This window comes from Patella vulgata, chromosome 7 (genome assembly GCF_932274485.2).
Source record: "Patella vulgata chromosome 7, xgPatVulg1.2, whole genome shotgun sequence".
Classification (NCBI taxonomy): Eukaryota; Metazoa; Mollusca; class Gastropoda; family Patellidae; genus Patella; species Patella vulgata.
Genome location: NC_065885.2, coordinates 27,040,978 through 27,068,173, shown reverse-complemented (window position 1 = coordinate 27,068,173; position 27,196 = coordinate 27,040,978). Strand labels below are relative to the sequence as shown.

Genomic DNA, 27,196 nt, shown 5'->3' with positions numbered 1-27,196 from the left:
TAGCCCAGTATAGGAGCAGAACAGTAGGACGTTAAACCCCATTTCATTTCATGTATGGGCGAAATTAAGATATTCTTTCACAAACGTTCAAAATAACGACAAGAACAACCATTCCAACTCTTCTCAAAAATGTTTTAAATTTGGTTATTGGCACAATATTTACGAAAATTATAGACATCAGTTGGCAAACTAATAATAAAATAAAAGAAAAATATGGAAGAAAACTCGACATACCTCGGACGTTTTTACTGGCTTCTTCCAAAAATTTTCCAAAGTCAATATTTTTAACGCTTTCATCAAAATCTCGATTCCAGGGTTCAACATCAAACGCTTTCTTCCAACGGATATAAATTGCTTCCATGGCGAAATAACAATTGGATTTGCCTTGATTACCTCCCACGGGTTTATTGTGATACAGGAGACCAACTTTATTCCAGGCAAACGTTCTACACAAATTATAAAAAAACTTCCCGGCTTCGGCATAAGGCCCCATAACCCGCGTCAAGAGTTTGTACTCTCTCTTATTCTCAAACGCACTAACTAAAGCCCCGGCACTGATAATGGGGATTTCCCAAGCGTAAGAAAATCTAGCAATGGGGGCCACGGCATAATCACATGCAGGCCCAATAAAAACATGCACTTTATCCTTCATATCTATGGCGGCCAGGGGACCTATAGTTTCCGAACAATGAGAGTCTTTGTATTCCATAACAATATCGTGGCCGGCGAGAAATTTCGGATCATTTCTTATAGTGTCTACAGCGTATTCTATAGCAGGTTTCGTTTTAGGTAAGATCCAGTAATAAGGACCCGACACAGGCAAAATGACCCCCATTTTCACAGTGACACTTAAAATACACGGAATAAAATACCCCCCTATTAATAACAATAGGGTGATAAAAGTAGCCATATGTATATCTCTTGCACTTTAAAATATATTGCCTAATTCCAGCATCCCGTTTTTACACATAATACGATATACCTATTTAGTTTTAAATACTTAGAGCGTACTTCACACCACATGTTATGAGTAAATTATTATCTATAACCTTTGAACCTTAGTAGTAAAAATACTGGTGATGATGATGATGGTATTTTAGTCGGTCGGATATTACTCTCACTCTTAAATCCACTGAATGAAAACTGCCTATAAGCTGTCTTCTTTCCTCAATACTTTTTATAGGTTTGCACACGGCGAAAACTGAAACTTATGGTTGCTCGGCGTGTGTGAGCCGACTGTGTACAGCCGCTTGGCTTGTATATCACTGGTTGTGTGTACCGGTAGAGAAAACCTATCTATGCTCTATATTGTGTAGTTAACGGATAACTGGCAATCGGGAAAGTTGACAATCTTTGTTTGCGACGCGATCGAGATAAACCCAACTTTTGTTGATGAACACAAAAACAAATGGAAGACCAGAGGGCTTTGTCATTTGTCTGTTGCTTTCTAATTTACATACAATTTCCCCATGGTAATTGGATAAAAGCTTCCAACCCATTTTTACGTTGGTCTTGGAACCAGATAGCTGCAATTATTCGATAACCCGTGGATCGCGAGTTAATACGCTGGAATCTCCGTGATTCGCAATTTGGCTATTAGCTAGTAATACCCATATTAACACCGATTACTGCGATAATAGCGAGGTGGTTTTAATCAAACCAAACCAGTTCATTTGCCGAAAATAATGGAGTCGGGGGGTTCAATTGTAAACGGTTTCCAGAATCGTTATCTTGTGTATTTAAGACGATAAATTACCAACCACCGAATACAAATTGTTACCGCTTAACTCTTATTTCATTTTTAATGACCAGCTTTCACAGGCTAAATGTACATGTCAAAATTATACAAAAGTCCCAATGTTGATAATCAAGAATTATATGGCTAAGTAGCATGTTTCGCGGAATATCATTTCCAAGCAAATGGCATTGTTTACCAAAAAATCCTTGATTTTTTGAAAATACACGTATAATATATGTACAGTAATTAATTTAGTATTAATGGCGGCATTATTAAAATGAATACAATATTGAATAATAGTATAACCAATAAAATAAATAATTTACACAGAGTCTCTCCACATTACCAAACATTTCAAACATTGACCGAAATCCAGTGATAGCAAAGTTAATCTATTTAGTACTCAATCTGTCTACGCGATTTTTTTTTGCATTCCATAAGACAAGTGAACTGGGTGAAATTGTTATATTCAGGACTCAAGCCACTGCTATTAATGAAACACATCAGACACATGTTGAAACAACCCAGAGAGCATGTTATTATTCAAAGTTAACAAACTGTAAGGCGATTTCTTTCAACTATAATACCTAGACATAATAAATCTCGGGCTTGAAAAAATGATAGTATCACCCTCAGTGTAACTCTGAAATAATTTGCTTCATTTCGCTCCGTTGCAACAAAATAAGCGATCCGTTGAATTGTACGAGGTGGAAGGCAGGGTTGTTACTATACATAGTTATCGAATGTCATCATTAAGCAACAATCCATTAATGATTATGTAACATGCTTATATAAAACTGTCGCTACTCTATCATAAAGTGATAATTTCATGAGATAATGACATCCATGCTGTGTTCAAGGAACTCGTGTCACAGACGCAGTCTGTGTGTATGCTTCACTACATGCATTGGTAGGGTTAATTTGGTTCATCCCAACTTATATATATATTAATCTAAGGATAAATTAAGGTAATTGATTTCAAAGTCCATGGATACAAAACAAGGCGAATCAGTCTAACCCCTGGGTTCCCAACCTCTAGGAGTCGCGAAGCAGTCGCGAAGCACTTTTGGCGGGGTCGCGTGGCCGACTACTCTGAAACTTTTGAAAAAATGCTATGCTTTCATGAAATCTCTGATCTATACACCTCTTATCACATTGCTAATCCTCTCTCAAGCCCACGATTTGTATACCCAGTCTCTCATTACAACATTTTCACCTGGAAAATGAAACGAGTTTAGGGGATCCAAACTATATCAGTATCGGGTTGTGGATGGTTTGTTCGAGGGGTCGAAATCAGATGCTGGTTTCTGGAATGGGGTCGCAACCAACAAAAGTTTGGGAACCACTGGATCTAATATTATGTGGACTGTAACTGTTCATGTAAACTTTGAAAGAAAAACATCAGTTATGGTTGACACATGAATTATGGTTGCCACATACATTGTCTTTCACAATGTCTCTTTTCTAGAACACGACATCGCCCTTGTAAACCCGACGCATCGCCTTTTATAAATGGAATGTCATTGATGGTGTGCGCTTATCAAAGAAGACCTCAGTTTCACTTTAAGAAAATCATATTTCTGTATTAGATTACATATGCACCAATGTTTACTTTTAACGAATTAAACTATTAAACTAAAGTTACACTGACATATTAAACATGAATCAATGCAAGAGCTAAATCTGACTAGTGTAGGTCTTTAGGTAACTTATAAAGAATATAAGCAACTCTTGATGTCATCGTTAGCCTGCGATATTTAGTGGATTTGAATACATATTGTGATAGATGATTTTGTTAATTATTGTACCAACGGTAGTAATAAGGTCCGAGGCTCGCCTAAAATTGAATCGCTAATATTTCGGTTCAGAGTGAAGCAATTTGACTGAAATCCTCAGCAATGTTTACCTATTTTTTTTAACTATTATAACTGTCAGCTCTTTATCTAATCTCCCATAATGTCCCTTTAAGCTATAATAAATCAGGGCAAAATTTCCCTCATATCACACCGAATGTCAATGTTCCATGTGCAAGGTTGGTGGCAAAAAGTAAGATGTCTAACTCGAGTTTCTCTCCAGAATTCCCATTAGATTGTTTGTAGGGTACGGTTCACCTGCACTTACCAATATAATAAATATAGTTTCTTTTCTTTGGTTTTTTTTTTTTTTTTTTTTGGGGGGGGGGGGGTTATAGGGGGTGGGGGTGGAACAGGCCCGGAGCTACTAATCTTGTTCTTCACAGAAAGACTAACGCTCCGTCAATTCAAGTACGATCAACATGAAACTGGACAATTATGACGTCATAATTCCAAGGTGACTGCGATGAAGTCATACCCTGTTCCATAGTTCTTCTTCTTCTTCTAATAGTAAAACGTCCACTTCTACCGAGGGTGATATCGTAGACAAGTTTTCTTATTTTTATTATCTTAGTGCACGCGAGGAAACCGGAGTACTCGGAGTAAACCCACGAGGTTGAGAAGAGGCTCCTATCTTCAAGCCACATACGCTCACACCAGTTATCGAAACAACGACCGCAAGCCAGAGATGATCGCCCAGCTAGGGCTCGAAGCGCGACATTCTAGACCACTAAGCCATCCCAAACCGGCCCCTGGTCCTTAGTATGCTAGCACTTCTTCTTAACAACAAATGTACTTTACTCAGTAGTTTAAATATATTTACCAAACTACGGCTATGTATTTAGTATAACAACTGTCGAGAAAATACATTTTTAAAGCTGGGCTTTCCTGAGATGACTAATTTGCTTATCACATAACCCTCGTGGTATCTGCTACCCATTTACGCACCATAATTTGTAATTCTTATATATGAACCATGCACGAAACTATAATTAATGTCACTTATGTTTTCACAAACAAGCTAAACGATTTATTGAAAAAATATATAAGTAATTACCCTCTATCACATATTGATGTAGATGAAGAGTATCTTAGAAAGTAGCATATCCATTCATGTTACGGACTTTCCCACAAACTAAGAAGATTTCAACTCTTGATTTAGTTTGCAATAAAGATGTTTAACTCCTATTTTAAAAAATCAAAGTAAGATTTTATCTACATGAATATACAAAATGATTCAAGTATAAACTGAGAGGGTAGCATAACGCCAACAAAGATATAACAGGATACAAAGAGACTTTTTAAAGGTCTGATAACACTCAACAATGTTATGAGTCTATATTAATATAGTTATAAATACATCAAAGGCTTTTACATTGCCATCCACATTATAGAAACACTATACAGTGTAAAATACAACGATGAAAATTGTTTGTGGCTATGAATTAGTTAATAATCACATACAGTACTAGTATCTTTGTTAAAAAAAAAATTTCCGAGGTATGTAAAGGATATAATTGTTCTTAAAGAAACGTATATGACAAACTTAAATTTCACATGAATTACTAGTATCTTTATTAAAGGTATTTCTGTGGGGTGTCTAAAAGATATAATGGTTCTATTTATTGTTAAGAAATGTATAGTGTGTACTATATATCCCGTTTCGAATGCAATAAGTATATTTTTTTATAAGGATTACGGCAAACCCAAATTATAAAGTATCTGTTTTAAAAGATGTTTTTGGAGAGGTGTGTAAAAGATATAATGGTTCTAATTATTGTTATGAAATCGTAAAGAAATGTACATGTGTAGTGTGTACGCCACGCCAGAAAATTGTATGTGGACTTTTCAAATTAGGAATCAGTCAGAGAGAATGACATCCTGGTAATGAAGGGATAAATAGATCTTCAAATTATTTTTTAATTAGTTAGTCTGCTTGATTTCCAGTTATATTCTTCTGCTGGAATATCTTTAATATATAATCTCAAACACGTCTTCGAGACATCAAAAATATCGTCGTTCACGTCCATCAAGAACATATCCTTGGCAGAGCCCCAGATTTGTTTTTATTTAATTTGTATTGACTTATGGTAATACATATATCCATGTATATTTGAAAACTCTGCTAGATTGTAAGTACATGTTTCAACTTCTTATTTTGAGTATGGGCTTTATGATCGTCAGTCAAATAGAGAGCAAATGAGATTTTGTATTGAAGATACTAGAGATTAAACGTACCTGTATATACCATATTGTTGAAGAAGTAATAACATGATCGTGTATACAAAGTGTATGTGTATAACAAGTACGCCAAATGTTTAATAATCTCTCGTGAACAATACGTCAAGATTATAATATCTTTAATAAACTCTCGTCAACGATATGTTGGCAAGTTTAAGTGAAGAATATTGCACGGTATTTATTACCCTTTACAAAAGCGCTTATTGGGGATATTTATTTATATAAAACGGTATATTGCTACGTGTATATAACGTGGTATGATGTATATTATACTACATAGTGTTTTGTACATTATACTACGTACATGCTATATGACATGATGTATATTATACTACGTCTGTTGCATGACATGGTGTATATTATACTATTCAAAAAAAGTAGGGGATATTTGATTTTTAAGTGTTATTAAAGTCACCTAATGAAACTGACGAAGAAACAAATGACAAAATGAAATGAAGTTCACATTCATCGATTTATTCCAAATGATCGTTAGACTAAGTAAGGCACAGACTGACCATTATAAGGGTAAAATGATACCCGGGGTCAAACAGCAAAGTTACCACAGCATCACAACCAAGTCAGTAACGGGTAAATCCTCCTCTGTTTGCCAAACAAGCATTGATCCGACGTGGCATACTCCTAATGAGACGTCCAGATTGTCCCATTCCTGTTGCAACGCAGCAGCAAGTTCTTGGACATTGGCAGGACGTTGTTGACGTTGACGTAACCTCTGTCCAAGCATGTCCCAGACATGCTCGATGGGGGAGAGGTCGGGACTCGGTGCTGGCCAAGGTAATGTGGTGATGTTCTGTTGTTGGAGGTAACCTGTAACGATCCTGGCCCTGTGACATCTTGCGTTGTCATCCTGGAAGATGAAACGGCGGCCATGACGTCGTGCGAACGGCACAACATGGACTGCCAAGATGTTGTCCCGGTAGTACTGGCCTGTAACACGCCCTGCAACAACATGTAAAGCCGTTCTTCCAGCAACAGTGATGCCTCCCCACACCATAACAGAACCACCCCCAAATCGATCATGTCTGATGACGTTAACGTCTTGGAAGCGCTCGTTTCGACGACGCCACACCCTGCTACGTCTGTCCGAAAAATCAGCAGTGAACCTTGACTCATCTGAAAACATCACATTGCTCCAGCGTCGATTATCCCAGTGTTGACGATCCCTACACCAAAGACGTCTTGCCTGAATGTGATGATCTCTCAAACAAGGGATCACGCGAGGACGTCGGGCGCGAAGGTGAACCCTATGCAGTCGATTCCGAATCGTCTGGCCACTCACTCTCACACCAGTGTCTGTTTGAAGACGAGCGCTGATCTGATTTGCTGTGATGACACGATTTCTCAAGGCCAAGGTACGGATAAATCGATCCTGGGCTTGAGTTGTCGCCCTTGGTCGACCTGAGCGTGGTCTGTCCTGTACAGATTGTGTATCACGGTATCTGGACCATAGCCTGCTTATGACAGACTGAGAAACATTCATCGTCCGCGCCACAACCGCCTGTGTTGTGCCGATCTGTAGCATGCCAAGGGCACGTAACCTTTCATTTTGGGTAAGCCGACGCATATCAAAATTTGTTTTCTGGTCACTAAAACAATTAAACTGATGTTTCCACCCTGGAATTCAATGCCACAATGACTGTAACATTCAAAGTCAGAGTCGTGCAAATCTTGGGTTGGACCCCCATGATGATCCCAAGCATCACCTGCATTCCATGCGGTAGCTATTGGTGCGTTTGGGCGTCACATGTAACTGGAAATGTTTCTTCTGTTAGGTTCTATAGTGACTTTTTTCGTAGTCATTTGCATATTTTAGTATTATGCCCCCAAAAGTAAATATCCCCTACTTTTTTTGAATAGTATATATTACGTTTATGTATATCATACTACATGTATATAACACGGTATGGTCTATATTGTTGTAAATTGTTCTACGGTATGTTAACGTCTGTTATACTACGTGCATGTTTTATCCCATAATGCATATTATTCTACGTTATGCAAAAGTACACGGTGTATATTATACTACGTTATGTTACAGTGTATGATGTACATTATACTACGTTATGTTACAGTACACGGTGTATATTATACTACGTTATGTTACAGTGTATGTTGTACATTATACTACGTTGTTACAGGGCATGTTGTTTATTATACTACGTTATGTTACAGGGCATGCTGTATATTATACTACGTTATGTTACAGGGCATGCTATATAATTATACTACGTTATGTTACGTGGCGTGTTGCACAGTATACTACATGTATGTTATCTGACATGATATTATACTACGTTATGTTAAAGGACACGATGTATATCATCCGACGGGTATTAAACATGGACACAGTGTACTGTATCTTTTGTAAGCGACTAATGGGACAGTTGATAAAGTTGAAGGAGTAACATATCGTTATTAAGGTTTTTAGTAATATTTACATCCATACGTCTTGCGGGTATTTACAGAATTTATTGATTTTAAATAATTTATAGACTCGAAGCTTTAATTCCATATCTTACAAAAGAAAACTGCAGACACTCTATGAACAAATATTGAAAAATCAACTTCTGGCGGATTTTAGTTTAAGAAAATTTCTGTCAATAAAGATATTAAATGACCAGCAAATCAAAATGTACAAAATGCGCACACAAGATTAATAATAAAAGAGAGAGAGAATGGGACATAACCTCCACTCGACACGACGGAATGGAGGAAAAAAAGTATCGGAAAAAAAACGTAACAGGAAAAAAAACCTAACAGTTTCATGTAATAAACAATTAAATGGTAAAATGACTTTGAATGATCTTAGGATCAATGTTGATAATCTTGTTACTAAAGATGATTATGATAACAAGATTTTACAGCCATAAATAATTCATAATAACTATTGAGACAAAAATAACAATACACCTTGTAAAGTTGTTATCTTTGAAAACATAATTACACTGGGATGTCCTTCTTCCTACTCACTTACTCAGCTTATTTGACTTACCTTCATCTTAATTGAGTTGAATGTTGAAATGAATGTTATGGTTGTTGACACTGACTTTGAAGATGCTGTTTTGCGTGCTGTAAATGCTGTGTTTGGTAGACATGTACAGAGTAAAGGTTGTTTCCACATTTGACCCAAAGTACATAGACAAAGGTCCAGAGTCTAGGCTTAGTTCAGACCTATCGAGATGATGTTTTGTGGCAAGATTGATGCTCTTGCTTTTCTGCCAGTTGTTGATGTCAAAGAGGGTATGGAACATCTGAAGGACACTGTCCCTGACGATGTTGAAGAACTGCTAGCCTACTTTGATGAGAACTACGTGACTGGAACCTACAGACAACACCCGACTGCAGCTCCTGTTTCCCTAACCCCACTTCGCTTCAGACTGACACCACCCTCCTGCCCACCAATAACGTGGAATGTGCATCAGGCATCACTGCAGGGGACATCCCGGACCAACAACGCTGTGAAGGATGGAATAATAAGTTCTACAACCTGCTTCTAGAAAGACCAAAGTTTGACGAAGACCATGACACAACAGGCCGCATATTGGGTAATTCCGAGGACCAGAAGGAAGAAGAACATGGGAGGCCCCCAACGCCCTCCATGTCAATCATATAATGTTAAATAAAACCACATGAACAATTATGTACTCCGACAATGAATGAATATTGTGATGTGACCAAATTGGTCATTTCGGGACTAACATATGATTCGATGTTATTTCAATAATTCGCTTGCGCGTAAGGGTCTTTAGCGGTGAGAGAGAACCGGAGGACCCGATGAAAACCCACGAGGTTGGGCAGACGACCCTACTCCTTGCCATGCACAACCGGGGAATCGAAACCACGCCAGTTGACTCAATGACAGATCGTATGATACAGCGCACACGTGCTAACCATTCGTCCATCCAACCGCCCCGATTAGTAATAAAATATATTACACTCCTTCATTCTAGACGATATACTGATGTCTGCTTTTCTCTACGGTATTGATATACATCACAAATTAAGAACAAAGATTTAGTCAATGCTTTAACACAAACGCTCATAAGAAATGAAACCCAAAGGTTCAGTGAAACATCACGAATAAAAGCAATTCAATAAATCATTATGTAACTTTATATATTATTGTAATACATTTTTGTTAAGAATGTGTATTTACTATAAATAATATATATTAGTGTGAAGAATATCAATAAAGAAACATGGCTTACTATAGGCCCTAATAAAACATGTATATAAATTAACGCAGTAGCGTTATTAAAATTTAAGCTTGCTTTTTATTGACATATTGGACAATATCTACCGCCATACAGGTTCGATTTATAGGGTTCAACATTCCAAGTAGCTGTGAAAATATGTGTTTATGGGATTTGTGGTTAATCCCGAATCGCGTTCTCTCGTTTATATCTGCTGGCAAACTTAAGACGCACATTTTACATTAATCAAAATGCTGCGGTCTTCTTTTGTAAGATGTTTCAATAGACAGCACTATATTATCTACGGTAAAAACTGACGGACAAATTGTACTGTATTACTTATTAAATTTCTAAAACTGGCGTCTAGAATATTATATAGCTAAAATCTATGACCCAATTGTGTTAGAAGACATATTTAATGCTATATTTAAACGATTCCATAAATTTATGGCTTTGTTTCTTGGAATTCCGTTTACATAAACAGTGACTAGGAGTTTTATGACATGTAATATTAATTAAAACCGTATAATCTAAATATTGTAACAATTAAATACAAGAAACCTTAATATTATTAATATTTTATTAAAATCTTTTTAGCGATATAATATATAAAATCGTGCAATATTGACTTACGACAAAGGTACGTTTTGGTTTTACTCTTTCGAGGCATATAAAAGTGAAACTATATATAAAAACGGATCGGCACATTTATTAGAATCGATTAGCCCATTGTATTTATAGCGCTGACAATATTATCGATTATGGATAATTTGAAAGCTGTAGTAAGTACAAATCTATCAATATGCCAAATTATACATATACAATAGAACCTAAAACATTGAGTTACGTTAAAATGTATGTGATTAATAGTTAAAGGGGCTAAGTCGCTAACATTTGGGACCTAGAAATTGACACAATAATGTAGTATGAATGTATATAAATTGATTTACCTTCAATCGTTTCTGTTTTTATTGTAATTTTTAATCAGTTAGGTTCGGCGAAATACGCCAGTATTCTCAATCGAATTTCAATCTCTAGCGTCTGGTTATTCAAGTCTACGCCGATATTATTTATTGGGCTTGCTCTCCAGATAAGAATATAGCGTCACCGTTTGACATGACTTGTGGAATATGCCTAGCCTCGTTTTTCGAGTCCCTTATTACAAATAGCACTGAAACGCATTATGGTACACGATTCGTGTACCAATTGTAAAATGTTTATTTAGTCTTAAATATTGGATATCAGAAGGCCATCTTTTCCCGGTAAGATCACAACATCAATGTTGATTTAAACCGACAAATAAATCGTGTTTTCAATGTCGAAGATTTTGGATGATACTGAGTTAGAGACTTAGCTACTTTAAGTGGCATTTGTGTTTTTCGGTGGCTGAATAGTCTAAGGCGTACGCATTAGATCATAAGGTATAAGGCCTGTCATTGAGTCAAGGGGCGTGGTTTCGATTCCCAGCTTGTACGTGACAAGGAGTAGGGTCGTCTGTCCAGCCTCTGCTAAAGAATTTTCTTTCAGATTTGGCGGTATTACATTCCAATATTTTGGACGTGATACACCAAAAGATCTGTCAGCTAAAGATGTATGTTTTGTTTTAGAAACACACAAATCCCTGCGTGTGGTTTGTGAAGTTGCTCAGAATATTCCGCTGTATTAATATGCACATGGGATTACTGGATTACGGTTGAATTACTCTAAAAAAAATTAAATAAAATAAAAATGGTAATATTATTTAAAAACTTCACTTTCTTAAATCCCTAGTGAATTTTTATTGCCAAGGATTTTCACGGTAATTTGGGTTTGTTCAAGACGATTGTTGGTGATTGAATAGAATTTATTAAAACACACGTTCATCTGGATAGAAATCATGAAAAAAAGAATATTATCCATCAAAAAGGATGAGCAATTCGTTAAAATAATATGCTACTAACAACGAACTAATGGTTTTCAGAATAAAATGCATTATGTGTGATCATGGAGTTCGTTCATGCATTAGCCGCGCAATAAATCACAGGAATATTGGGGTTCAGTGTTTTTTTTGCGATACTTGGAAATGAAATGGGGTTTAACGTCCTACTGTTCTGCTCCTAACCTGGGCTAATGAAGACGGGCATACGCCATACAGTGTGCTATGAGGGAATTTTTGCCCGGGCAGCGGCGCTACGGCCTACTCTTATATCGAATTCCAACTGCCAAGGGATCTTTTACGTGCACGCCAATGTGCACACGGGACCTCGGTTTTTCGTCCCATACGAACGACTAGACAGCTGTCCTTGTCAGGCCCTCCGTCCTGCATCACTGACAAGGGGGACCCACGCCGGAAAATCGGGATCAACTTTCTCGGCCAGTGCAGGGATCGAACACCCGACCTCCAGGCTAGAGAGACAGCGTCTTACCCACTTAGCCACGTGTTCCCTTGCGATACTTGGTGTAAATATGTTTTTTGTGTATTTAATTCTTTAAACGTTTTTCTCGTAAATATGGGTTTGGTGTATTCAATTCTTAAAACAAAAATGATTCTTCTCGCAAAAAACTTTAATATCCCCCCCCCCCTCGACCACCATGCAGCGCGTAGAGTTGCTCATTTGTACAAGTCTCCGCGGCTCCTAGTATTATACACATACTATTTAATTGCCTGTATAAGATGGTTTTTGTTTATCACAGATGAATTCCAGAGAGTATATCCTATAGAATGGAAGCATGTAATGTGCCTACAATAATAATCAATGAAGTTCCTATTCTAAGTATAGTTCACCTTATAACATTCCCCTAAAATACTACTTAAGCCAAAATTGAACTGAAACAGTGGTTCCCCACTTCAACACCTAAGTTTTTGATGACCCCATTTGGCGTAAAATTAAATCAATTACTCAAAAGGTATAATATAAAATATAAATACTTCAAAAAGAAACGTAAATAATAATATAATAATATTGCGACGGGAGGATTTCCAGACCATCGACATTAAATGAAATTGGGTCTAACGTCCTACTTTTCTACACTGACTGGGATAATGGAGACGGCATCGACATTAAAGGGTTCGGAGCCCCCCCCCCCTACACCCCCCCGCTCACCCACCAATCTGCACTAAAGTGTTGAAAGAGGCTAATGAAAATGTTCACTTACTGAAAAGAATATTAATAAAGAAATAGTTACAGTAGAGATTAAAATGCTGCAAAATAAAGATATGCGTGACAACAATGATTACTCACCATATGTAGGTTATTAAATACTATACTTTTCATAGCCGGAAAGAACCCCACCTTTCCTTTCTCTATTGTTACTGTAATGGGATTTAATTTTCTCGTGATTATGTGATTTATATTTTAAAGCTAACAGGCACATGTCTTGAATGCCAATTTACTTGTTCTATTTGATGGTTGACCACTTCCATAGAAGTATATTAGTAATCTTCCAGATCGCATCATGATGCAATAATGTATTCCACATCGTCAACGGAAATAATTTGCTTAACTTCTACGTACCAGAAACAACGTTTCAGTTTTTCTCCGGCTGGTCATGCTTACTAGTATACTGACAGTATATATTTCTTGAAATTTCAGCTTTTGTGTAACTTAGTGTACACAGGAACTCAGTATTTCGATTTTAATTTTGTTGATTTATTTCTAAAATCTTAGTGTCTGATTTCCTATACGGTCTCGTTAAAAATGCATTATGTAAGAGCTAAATCTGCCTATTACAGGGTTTTATTTTGGCTTCAAATATAAGTTATTGCTTAGACATTTATTCACATTGCAAGTCTATAATCAACTGTCCTGGTCATGTGATGGCGCAGATGTACACAGATTAAAATAAGGCCGCCATTTAATGATATAATTTTAAAATGGAGAAACGATTAACAAGTAACGTTGCTGCGATAATAAAGTTAATAATCTAAGTGGAAACTTCAAACAGTGATAACGTCTCTGAGAATAAACTAATTTGAATGAAGAATGAAATTTTCAATATATTAATTTTGAATTATCTATATATACTAAGCAGCAAAAGAAACGTCAGGTTGGTATGTTACTCTGAATTGAGGCATATCATAAAACTTGCCAAATGTTTTTATTGTATATTTGTGACCACCTCTCCAACTTTACCTGAGCAATAAGGCTCCTTCCCAAACACAGAATTGAACCCAAAAAATGTTCTCAAAAAGCAACCTGACCTCTGAGATGGTAATGTGTTCTCCATGATTTTCATGTAACTCGTGCTGCACGTGCTGTTCACCAAGACCAGACCTATAAAATGCACCCCTATACCTGTTTGAATCATTAACACTACAACGTCAGCAGCATGCCACGACTTACGACAGCTCAGAGGAACCAGGCGCTTGGAAGACTCGACGCTGGCCACACAGCATAAGCCGTTGCCAATTACTTCCAGGTCAAGGTTTGGACCATCTACAGGCTTCAGCAACGCTGAAACTCTCAGACCCCACGTCATACCACATTTCGCACGTCATCGAAACAACGTTTTCCAGCATGACAACGCCCGTGCCCACACCGCCAGAGTTACTCGGGATTTTCTACAGCAGAACGGTGTCAACGTTATGCACTGGCCAGCCCTTAGTCCCGATTGAACATCTTTGGGATGGAATTCAGAGGAGACTTAATAACGTCGTACCGAGACCAAACACAGCCGATGGATTGCGACAGGCTTTTCTAGAATCTGAGAGTGTGGTTCCAGGTGCCAATGGAGTTCATCAATCGTCTGGTCCACTCCATGTACAGACGCTGCACTGCTGTTATTGACACTCACGGTGGACACACCAGATACTAATGTATAGACTGTGTACAGACTCTAAACCTTCTCGTAATGTCTTGGAATCGTGGTGAATTAATCACTAATGTGTCAACATACTGTTCACAAAAAAATTGCTTTGATCCATTTAGTAAATCGTTTTCTAGAATGATTTGATTACAGTGCCTCTCTGATTTTGAAATCATATTGACGTTTTCCTTGCTGTTTAGTATATTTTGGAACTATTATAGCAAGAACGGTCAGCTGTTTATCTCAATCTTACATACTGTATTTTAAACACGATAACTGGTTAAAATATACAGGTATATTGAATACGTCATATTACTAAATAAAACTAAATGATTATTTGTTTTCCATTTGCCCTATCTATACTGTCGATAACGACAAAAAAGCGTCCCACGTGAATCTTTTACTCATATGCAGTAATGTACCCATAGGTCCGGCTTATTGGATATACATTCTCAACTGAACCGATATGTCAGAGCTTATACACTATACGATAAATTGTTAACATCTTAATTTCTGAGCCATTTATTCAATTGTGGAATTGACAGTAAACGATTATTGCGTTATTATGGATGTTCTTTGAGGAGTAATATAACGCGAAATAAACATTCTCGAACATATCATACTTTTTCCAGATTAACCAGTTACCCTTGGGTAGACACTTTATTTTCCAGGCTAATTTATAGCACTAAATCAAAAGTATATGAGCCACTTACTAAGTAGCTAGCATAGACATACCTGTACGAGTAGACACCTTTAATAACTAAGCTTTAATTATTCGATCGCCCAGGTTTAACAATGACTGCAGTGGCTATCAATAAGAATTGGGTTATTAGACATGTTATTATTTGTTAAATGTAACACGGGTATTTGGTTAATGCGTCTATGATATATCTATTGATTGGAGTATCAATGGGAGAAAAGGGGCAACCAGAAACACAAACATTATTATATAAATACATGTACTACATGCCCAATTAGAGAAACAAAATCACCAATTGAACTGCTTCTTTAAGATGCTTAACATATGAAACTGGCATTTAAATGTTTTCAGTACAGAATAAATTGGGTTTCAACATTAACAAATAACTGTTTTAAAAGCTTTTGATGTGCTATTTGAAAAGAAGCTACCATAAATAGAAACCTTTTAGTAACTATTAAAACCTATTGATTTTATATTAACTTATTATATTAAATTTATTAACTTAATATTATAAACAAGGACTTTAAATACAGCAGCGTAGTCCACCATTGTTATAATCTAATATTGTAAACAAAAACAAAAAAACAAAAAAAAAAAAAACAGAAAAAAAACCACAAGGAAGAATAATAGTGATTGATCGTTTTCCATGTCCGGATCCGGACACTGGTCATTAATATAATTCCTTTGTCACAATCAAAATCCTTTATTTCTTTCCCAAGAGGTTTTGCAACGCCTTCAAGAGACTAATGAAGGAAACGTTCAGTAGAAACTGAATACTAATTACAACAAACAGTCGTGTCTCATATCTGTAGAAGTTCATGTTAAAAACAGATTGACGCGAGTAGCGCGTTTTAACGTCTGCCTCTACCATAGTGAGATCGCAGACGTCTTTAGGATATTATCCATAATGATAAAATAAAATAAAACCAAAACGTTATAGGCAAAATAGTGTATTCAAGCAAAATAGTGTAATCAGCAAATGGACTGCTCCTCGTGTACAAATTACACGACAAACAGTGGTAACTTGTTGATATTTTGAGTAAAAGCGTAAGCTTTAGCCTTCTAAAGTAATGGCATATGCGAGTTGAAATTTGTAGAAATGTCTTTAAGAGTAACTTGTACAATGTCAAATGATGACTATCCGGAAGTGTGAAATATTCATTGGCCGTAGGAAATGAAATGAAATGTAATGGGGTTTAACCTACTACTGTTCAGCTCCGACTTGGACGGGCATACGCCACACAGTGTGCTTTGAGGGAAATTTTCCACGGACAGCGGCGTTACGGCTTACTCTTATATCGAATGTCAATTGCCAAGAGGTGTTTTACGTGTACGTGAAGACCCAGAACAAACGGGTTTAACGAATGGTTTAACCGGTGTGCGTTAGATCATATTCATTGAGTAAATTAAGACGTTGGCTCGCTAGCCTGGAGGTCGGGAGTTCGATCCCTGCATTAGTCGAGAAAGTTCATCCAGATTTTCCGACGTGGTTTCCCCTTATCAGTGGTGCAGAACGGAGGGCCTGACAAGGACAGCTGTCTAGTCCTTCGGATGAGACGAAAAACCGAGGCCCCGTGTATACATTGGAATGCACGTAAAAAATCCCTTGGCAGTTGGAATTCGATATAAGAGTAGACGATAGTGCCGCTGCCCGGGCAAAATTTCCCTCATAGCACATTGAGTCAAATTGCGTGGTTTCGATTTCCCGCTTGTACGCGACAAGGAGTATGGCCGTTAGGTGTGTTTTTTCCGGGTCCAAAGACTCCTACCTAGTTTCTATATATCAACCTCTCTCTCTCTCTCTCTCTCTCTCTCTCCACCCGGGTGCACACACTCTCTCTCTCTCTCTCTCGATGCGTTACAGGCATCCCTTGATATATTGTGAAATTGTAATCTCTAATAGGAATATCTGCCCAAACACTGTTCAATTCCGTTCATTGATCTATACTCTAGCGTAACATGACGCCGTCATCTTTTATTGGCAGTGGAGAAGCCTCACGGGCCTGGTTTAAATCCGACTGAATCCCAGTCGGGAGTTTATCTAGCGTTGGTAGTTTGATGTCGTTTTCTTAATTAAACATACATATGCAAGAGCTAAATCTGCCTATTGCAGGCCTTTCTTTAGGCCTAAATTGTTATCTAAATTATTAATTAGACATAAATTAACTTATCAAGACCATAATCTACTCTCGATGTCATCGTTAGCCTGCGATATTTAGTGGATTTGTGTGGATAATCGTGTTTTCATTATCTATTTTTTAACTATTATAGCGAGAATTAACTGTCAGCTCTTTATCTTATCTTACCTAATGCCACCATTATTTAATTCAAACATATCAAATTGTTATAAATAACTTGCATTGACCTTCAATTTCCTTGAATCGCTCTGTAAGACATTGACCAAAATATTGTCGCATATTAGAAACCAAATCTTTATATTTATCCGATCTCTGTGTATCTTAAGCAATGAACTTCTGCTGTCAATGGTTATGGATGTGTGATTATATTATTGTGCGAAATGGATTTTACTACTAAAACTACCATAACAATGTCAATTAGAAGAATGTTGGTCAAGTATTCCTGGAAGGTATAAATCTGCTCGTTAGTAAGGGTATAATAACACAGCGAATTAAACGACCCTTAATAACTGAATACACGCACAGATCATGAACCTGGTTTGCCCGTGCTCCAGTTTCCGGCAAAAATAACAATTTCTAATTCACTATCATGACCTCTTCATTAGATCTAACTAACTTCCATATTGTGTTGAACAGACTCCCAACATTTTTCAAGACCAATATGTCTACATTCGAAGAGTAATCCAATATCTTATATGAAGACTCTTTAAAATTATATCAGGAACTGTCTTGTTCTATGTTGTCTCTGTATGGCTAACAGAATATCAGTTTGATTAAGGATGTTGTTATCAGAGAAATGTAGAGGTATTTATTATGTAAAAATACGTTATTCATATTGGACTTGATTGGAATCATATTAGTGATCCAAAATTATCTTAATTTTTCTAGTTTAAATCATGTAATAAGCTTGGTTAATCCTTTTAATATTTATATTTTCTCTAATTTTCTTCTTCTTGCGTTCTATGATGAATTCTCCGATTTTATTCTTGGTAGTTCTTTCCCACATTTCCACAATAAACGAGTCATTTAAATAAATAACGAGTTAGTGCATTTATGTACCATTGCTCCGCCATCATTAAAAAGGAATGGACGAATTTACAATTACTTATCCCGATTTATTAACGAATTGTTCCCAGATAAGCACAAACACTTAATTTATCAATCGTTAATTAATTGTTACTTGTTTTTGTATATAAACATTCTGTATATTATTTTCATCATCATTTGCATAAAAACGTCGAGACAACCCTCAACGAAACGTCGCTTTCATAAAAATAGTAATTGTGTTGTTTTTGTGTTTATCATGAGTGTCAATTGCTAAATGCCGCTCAAATAACAGTTGGAATTCTATATAAGAGTAGGACATAGTGCCGCTGCCCGGGCAAAAATTTACCTCATAGCACACTCAAAAAAAGAATTGTTCTTTGGACGGTAATTAGGTTACTCATTCAACAATAAGGGGCGTTTAACGATGTGCAACATTTCCATACCATGTAATAAAGGAAATAATAATACTAATTCTGCTTGTCAAAGATAGCACAATTATGTGATGGAATACAGGTAATTTCAAAGAAAGCAAGATGGGGAGGTGTATGCTGTGCTTTATGTATGCCCGCTGTTTGAAAACGACAGGTTTTAAAACCAATTAAATCACCTTTTGGTGTCACGATCCACTTTAATTGAATATTTTATTCCATATTTTACATACTCCAATTTAAATACCGCTACACAAGAATTACATGTCGTTAGCTTGACCATACGGTTGGGGTCACTTCATCAATAGTTATTGACTAAATCACAGTGGCGGAGAAAATATTGGGATTACTATTGAATTATTGAATAAATATTGAATAAATTGATTGTTTTAAATTACACATAAACAGCATCTAAATTATATATTGTAAGCGGACCATTTAAAACATAGTTCTAAAAAATAATTAGCCTCAACATTACACACCCAAAATAAATAAAAACAAAGTAAAACCAAACTAATATATCCAATAAAAAAACAATGTACACAACGCTTGGGTTGCAAAGGGCGAGGGGTCCTGTACAACCGATCCTTAACTTATTAATATTAAAATCAAAAGGTTCGTGTTTACGATGGAGAGAACGAGAGAACTGGGGTTAATGTCCACTTGACACAAACTAAGTCTTTCGGGACCAACACATGGTTCAATTCTATTTCAACAATTCGCTTGGGCGTAGGAGTCTTTAGCAGTGGGAGGAAAACTGAGGACCCGGAGAAAACCCACGAGGTTGGACAGACGACCCTACTCCTTGTCACGTACAACCGATGAATCGAAACCACGCCAATGACAGACCTTATGTCACAGCGCGCATATGCTAACCATTCGGCCACCCAACCCCGCTGTTCACGTGGAACGAAGACATGATTCATTCGATGATTGTATGAGAAATATATAAAATAACTTCTTTTATTCAGATTATCATACTTCAGCCATAATTAGAAAGATTGCATATTGATTAATGGATCCGTAAAACAATCCACTACTTAAACCAAGTTGGACAAACTAAATTAAATTAAAGATACATTATGTAATAACTAAATCTGTCTATTTCAGGTCTTATTTTGGATTATGGAACGCCCGCTCAATAGGCAACTTCTGTATTTGCAGCAAATTTAGAAGATAACAGTGACATTTTCATTGTGTCGGCAACATGGCTGTCGGATGTTAAAAACAAATGTATCTCCAATGAATTTCAGTCTTCACTAACACTGGATATAACTTTCACAGCTGTTCACGAAATGGTTTTCCGTGGACCTGACAGCACCACCGCACAAACGGGTGACCAGAACGTCCAGAAACATAAAGGCTCTTGACTGTGAAAATCAGACCCACTACTTCACACTCACAGAAAAATCCCTTCCCATCATTCATGGACAAAGATGCCTGTGTGTACTGCCATCATCTTAAAAGATGATCGATATTTCGTCCCTTGCAAGTCAGAAAACGTTTATAGACAGACCTCGTGATCCATGGTTTGAAGACCACCACCGCCAGAACAGATAGATTTACCTTCATAGACCTATCGAATACAACCAAATTCTATGGACAACACCCGCACAATGTATCACCGTAATCGAATATTGGAAGCAAATAACATCAAGAAGCTCTTTGGTAGATGAAATGACGGGTGACAAAAAGTAGATGATGTCCATTTCAAATCATACGAATCCTACTGAACAGGCTGATGGTTTCGTTTGCTTTTTGGAAAAAAAAGGTTCAAAAATTTGATAACGCTTCCCTTGCTCGAATTAAGATGTCCTCAACTCGACATATAACCTACACAACTCTTTAAAACATTTTGAACTGGTAATCAATTTTAAAACTTATTCGGACTATGAAATCAAAATCGTGTGAACTGGATCCCATTTCCACATCTCTCCTTAAAATATGTATTGACTGCCACATTCCTCAAGTAACTTCCGTTGTTAACTCGTCTCTCCAGCCGAAGTTTTACCAGGCATATTTAAGTTGGCAATAGTTCGCCCTCTTCTTAAGAAGACAAGGCTTGATCAAAACTATTTTAACTCTCCAATTACAGACCTGCATCGAACATTCATTTTATGAGTAAAGTTCTCGAGAAAGTTAGTTTTAACCAGTTGCATAATTATTTATCATGTTTTAACATGTATTCAAAATTTCAATCAGCATACAGAGTATTTCAGCGTTGAAACAGCTTTAGTAAGAGTTTATACATGTAATGACATTTTAACATCCACTGGTAAGGGGGGGGGGGTAGTTCTGGTATAGAAACCAAACAGGTTGTGTAAATGGTTCTTATTCTAGAAGATATTAATGTACGTAATGACCTCGATTTAATGCTTTATACCGATGATACTCAAGGTGTTAGAAAAAACAAATAATATACATAGGGTAGTAAAATGTATTAATGAAATTAGGTCATGGATGATTGATAACAAGTTGGCTTTAAAGCGGTGGACACACTAGCCCAATGATTCTATTTCTATTCGGCCGAATGATTCGCCCGGATCAAACATATTTTATATATTCGCCTAGTGTGTCCGCTTCGCCGAAGCTTTCGGCCGAATGTAGAATTCATTAGCCAACCACCACTCATATCGAGAAATCATGTGATTGTTTAAAGAAATAGTCGGCGCCGTGTTTGATCATGTAACTTGAAAGGTGATGCAATCGGGCGAAGCATTCGCCTGTCCACCCATTCGGCCGAATGATTCGGCTAATGTGTCCACCGCTTATACGATGAAAAGACCGAGGTACTACATTTTTACCCCAAATTTCGAAGAAAAGGAAAAAATAAATATTTTAGACACTTTAAAGGTCGGCGACACACCAGTTAAATCTTGCACGGCTGTCCGTAACGTAGGTTTTAATCTTGACAATGTTTTATCCATCCATGACGACATTTCAAAAGTTTGTAAATCAGTATCCTAATTTATTATTTCGAATTGGTCGTATAAGAAAGTGTTTAGATCGTAAATGCACGCTTTAATCACCTCCCGTCTTGCCTTCTGTAACGACCTTCTCTATAAACCTAAGCACAGCACTCTTGATCGCCTACAACTACTTCGAAACTCCGCGGCTCGTTTAGTCACCCGCACTACATTACACGAACACATCACCCTTATCTTGCACGAACTCCATTGGCTTCCTGTCTGTCAAAGTATAAGACTCAAAATTATGATATTAACTTATAAATGTCTTCATAACCAAGCACCTCTCTATCTTTCACAATTAATTAACCCGTGGTTTCCACAGATGTCCAGTCGTCAGGCTACGATCGAAGGAGGAGGGGTTAGGCTAAATGTACCAGATTATGACGGGTTTCTATGGACCCCGCTCTATCGCCGCACCCACTCTCTGGAACGATCTGCCGCTTAGAACCCGCACAATAGACACATTAGCATCTTATAAAAGTTCCATAAAAGCTTTACTTTTTAAAGAATACTATTCCTGAAATTTTAAACCTTGAAGTATTTTTATAGTTTTTTCGTTTTTTTTTTTTTGTTTTTTTTGGGGGGGGGGGGGTCTATATTTTGTGTAAATGCTGTAAAGTCCGTTGATATGGACATGTGATTGACTGTAAACAATAAATTATTATTATTATTATTATGACTGAAATGAAATGAGGTTTAAAGTCCTACACTTCTGCTCCATCCGGGCTAATGTAGATGGGCATACGGACAGCGACCGGTCTAGGGTTCTTTTACGTTTACGCTAAGGGTAAACGGGGCCTCGTTTTTTCGGCCATAATCCCTAAGAACTTTGCTGCCCGACACCGACACCGTGTTCTGCACCTCCTCATTACTGAGCCAGCGTGTACTCACTGAGTCACCGAGACTACTTTATCTATTAAAGAGTGTCTTACTCACTAAACCACCGTGGCTCCTGGAAGAGATCGCAAACACTAACCTTTCGAAAAAAAACTTCATCTTTCCGTTTGGAATAATAAGCGTTATTTTATTTTGGTCAGTGGTTGCGTTTTTTTGTAAACGAGCCATTGATTGGATAATCGTTGCCCTGATTGGATATGAATTTGAATTCGGTTAGTCACAAATTAAATAGAAAAAAATTTGCAAGTGAGAATAGGAGATTTCGCGCCAAAGATGAGGATTAGGACTAATTCGTTTTTAATTCTGTGTTTAGCCATATAAACCGAGGCTTTTCTTCAGTGGCAATCTTATCAGTCAACTATTAAGCCCTAAAACGAATACTCGATATCTAGCAGCGCCGTAAAACTGTTTTCAAAGTGGCTCCACTGTTTCTTCTTGCCAGACTCTTTATTCTATACCTGCGAGTCATTCTTGCTTTGATCTATACCGACCTTAGAACCTATAATAAAAATACGGTGAGTTCACTTCCTGTCCATATCCCGAGCCGTTAACTATAATCAATAAAGCACAAGGAATGAGGTATGTTATGATGTCTAATACATACATAAAACACATCAATATACTTACTGATTATTAAAACATCCCGTATAACATATATTTATAGCATAGGATTCGGTTTCAAAACCGGTCTGGGAACTACGCTAGATCAGTGAGAAAGGCGCTGATTCACGTCTCTTGAGGTCTCCAGTTCCTCTTGTCAGTGGTGCCTGGGAAGCAACAATGTCTATTCATTCGGATGGGACGAAAAGGCGAGGCCCCGCGAACACGTTGGCGTGCAGGTAACCGAACCCATGACAATTGGAATTTGAAAAAAGAGTAGGTCGTAGCGCTACTGTTCGGGTAAAATTTCCCTCTTAGTACACTGTATGGTGCATGCTCGTCTTCATTAGCCGAGGTGGAACAGAAAGTAGGACGCTAAACCCCATTTCATTTCAATACATTTCAAACTAGTCCATGACCATGTTTTGTTTTATGTAGTAATAGCTACAGTAGTAACTATACTCTGACAGTAACCCGAGTACCTTGACAACAGACGAGATCTTCCAGAAACTTAACAAGGCAAATATTATGGGTTTGCTCTTTTTAAATAAAACCCCGGTCGAAGTATCTATTTCACCATTTTAATTATATCGACATCCGATAAAGATAATCAAGATGGAGGTATTATATAAAAATCTCATCTTATCTACTCTATTATTCCATTATGGCTGATTCTAAATATAAAATATCTTCTACCTGCGATTGATTACTTTTAATGATTTCATTAAAAGACACTAATATTGTGAGTCTAGAATAATAACACAATTACTAAAAATAGATAGCCTTTCAAATATTTGATGCAACGGCGATGTTTCTTATATAAGTTAACTAGATATTTGGTCTTATTGAAATTTACTTCATCATATAGGTAGTATCTGTCTTAAGTATCCTTTTACAATTTCATAAATATAAGTTTAGGAACACTCCTGATTAAATTGTAAAACAAGTACGAGCTTACTATGGACCAGAAACCGAACCTGACCTCATCCCAGCCATTCTGGAATTTTGACGTCATATCGAAATGGAAGTCGCCAATCAATGGGCAATAATTCTACAAGGAACAAGTATGCAAAGTTGCATGTCGATCGCATAGTACTGGAATTGACAGGACCTTAGGCTTTTTCGAAGAGCATCACCCCCAAGAAGAAGAAGAAGTGGTAGTAGAACAAGATGAGTTGTGCTTCGGGACGGTCCCTGGTCCAGTATTCGCTGATACTATATTATATAATTAACACAAGCCTAAACATACTCCAGTGCATTAAGTTTATAGAACGATCTTATGGGGAAACTGGAAATACAATTAAAGATAACTTCGTCCTCTTAGTTTCGACAAAATGAATAAGTTCTGCCTCCCACTAACACCCAGTCTGTAACTAATTGCTGCCTAATTAATTCTAGGTTTTTCATTGAACCGTCTGTGCTGCTATAATAGAGTTCCAGCGAGAACCTAATGAGTGTTAATTGACCATCAATACCGAAACATTCTCATCGTTGATTCTAATGAAAAAGGTACACCGTGTCATCCGATTGAAAATCCAGACTCTTTGGTGTCATTATTATATGTTATCTGACTTCAAAGCATCCATGATGCTATCTATGATAGTGCAAAATGATACTAGAGTTTCGAATAGCGTGATTGTTCCTCTTTAAGTTTGAAATTTCATCACGAAAAGCGTAAATTTGACAGATAAACGGTTTGAAAGAAATTATTTTAATGGCGAAGGACAGAAAGGTGTTATTCAGAGAGTAAGATTAAAAAAAAATATAAAAAAAATATTGGAACATAAATCTATGATGTCGGTGTAAGCAGATACAAATGAAATATATTTCAAGCGATTACAGAAGCCTAAATCAATTGAAATAAATGGACACAATTTATGTTAGGATTGATGAATGACATTAGTTTTAAGGCTTTGCCGTCTCTTTAATATCAGTTTCTTCGGGTCTACTGAATTTTGTTATATTTTTAGCATGCATTTATAAATATATCTCTAATTACTATCTGCTAGTATAAAATTGGCATATAAGAGAAATAAAGTTATAGTTGTAAATTGCCCAATAAGCCCACAATAAACAAAATACATGGATCACCCGCTGCCCAACAAAGCAATGGCTGCTGGTCTATTCTATCCTACTTAATGGTAGATACAAAAAGCAACTATGTGTGGTTTAATGGTCAAGGGTGTGACAGTAAGTCATACTGATACTGTACGAGAACGTCTTGTTCCAGAACATTAAACAAATTAAAATACATACACTGACCCACACGTGTTTTTCAACGAAACCATCACGCGGGTCCAATATTTCATCTAGTCTAAAATTATGTACGAATGGCACGTTGCTCGATGATACGTCAACATGGAGGGTGACGTCACGTGTGCATTTTAAATAATATTAATATCGCAACCGCTTTATCTTTATGCGAAGAAACAGGAGAAATATCAAGAGTATTATCCCCAAACTACATGAATCACAGTTCGTACAATTTATTTGAACAAGTTTTCATTAACAGAAGGGTACTAATGATGTGTGTCAATCTTAACACAATGTCTACAATTACTTGCGTCAACATGATCGTCACTGTCTATTTACACTGATTACCGAGAGAGAGATTTAGACATTAATATTAATCAAAGCTAATCAGGTTGTTACTGTATCTTTACTAACATCTACATTACAAAAACACACGATTAGCACGATGAGATACAAGATACGCTGATAACAAACAACAATGCCAATAGAGTTTTATTGTCGACCCTGAAGCTTTCGCTCCAATCAGACTCATGAATTTCGACGTTTTACCACGATCTCGCTTGTAGCACTTGGCGACAGATGGTGTCCGACAAAACGTATTTAGGAACTAAGGGGTTTGATCCTTTTTAATGCCATTGTTATTGGCTGCCATAACGTACTTCCTACATCTTGCACAAAAAGATGGGGGGTTGGTTGGCCGAACGGTTAGCACGTGTGTGCTGTATCATAAAGCCTGTCATTGAGTCAACTGGCGTGGTTTCGCATCCCCGGTTGTACGTGACAAGGAGTAGGGTCGCCTGTCCAATCTCGTGGGTTTTCTCCGGGTCCTCCGGTTTCCTCCCACTGCTAAAGACCCCTACGCTCAAGCGAATTATTGAAATTATTGAACAAATGCGAATATATTTTATCCTTTTTTCAAGGAATGGGGCACCAATTATTTGAGTTTCAGACCAGAAAACATCCCCACTCCACGAACCTCAAATCAATTTTCGTGATTATTAAATCACATTAATATTCCATATGTTGTATATCGAGAAAGATTAAAATATATTCCATACATATACTTGACAGCTGACATCACTGGTCTTTTCAAAACACACAATAAAAACTATATATTACTATTTTCAGGTTATTTATTGATAGTTTTGACACATGTACGCTTACGAATTTGACACATTAACTCCTTTTTAATTTTTTCATAAAACCCAAAGTACAGATTTATCTTGTAATGCCATTAAATCAAACTCCAATGAGGCAATTTGGTGAACTCCAATGGGGCAATTTGATGAACCCCAATGGGGCAATTTGATGAAATCCAGTGGGGTAATTCGATGAA

At 37.0% G+C, this 27,196-nt stretch overlaps 1 protein-coding gene across 3 annotated transcripts in view; it reads right to left on the bottom strand.

Annotated features, from left to right (window-relative positions):
• LOC126827754 (atrial natriuretic peptide receptor 2) overlaps positions 1-27,196 on the bottom strand; it is a 215,537-nt gene that overhangs the window by 106,024 nt on the left and 82,317 nt on the right. Inside the window, exon 1 of one of the 3 annotated variants that reach the window (XM_050557270.2) lies at positions 235-1,131. The exons of the other annotated variants lie outside the window; for them this stretch is intronic. Coding sequence (XP_050413227.1) covers positions 235-910 — 676 coding nt within the window. The 5' untranslated portion in view covers positions 911-1,131. Of the gene's footprint in view, positions 1-234; positions 1,132-27,196 lie in introns of those variants that run through there. 3 annotated transcript variants of the gene reach the window in all.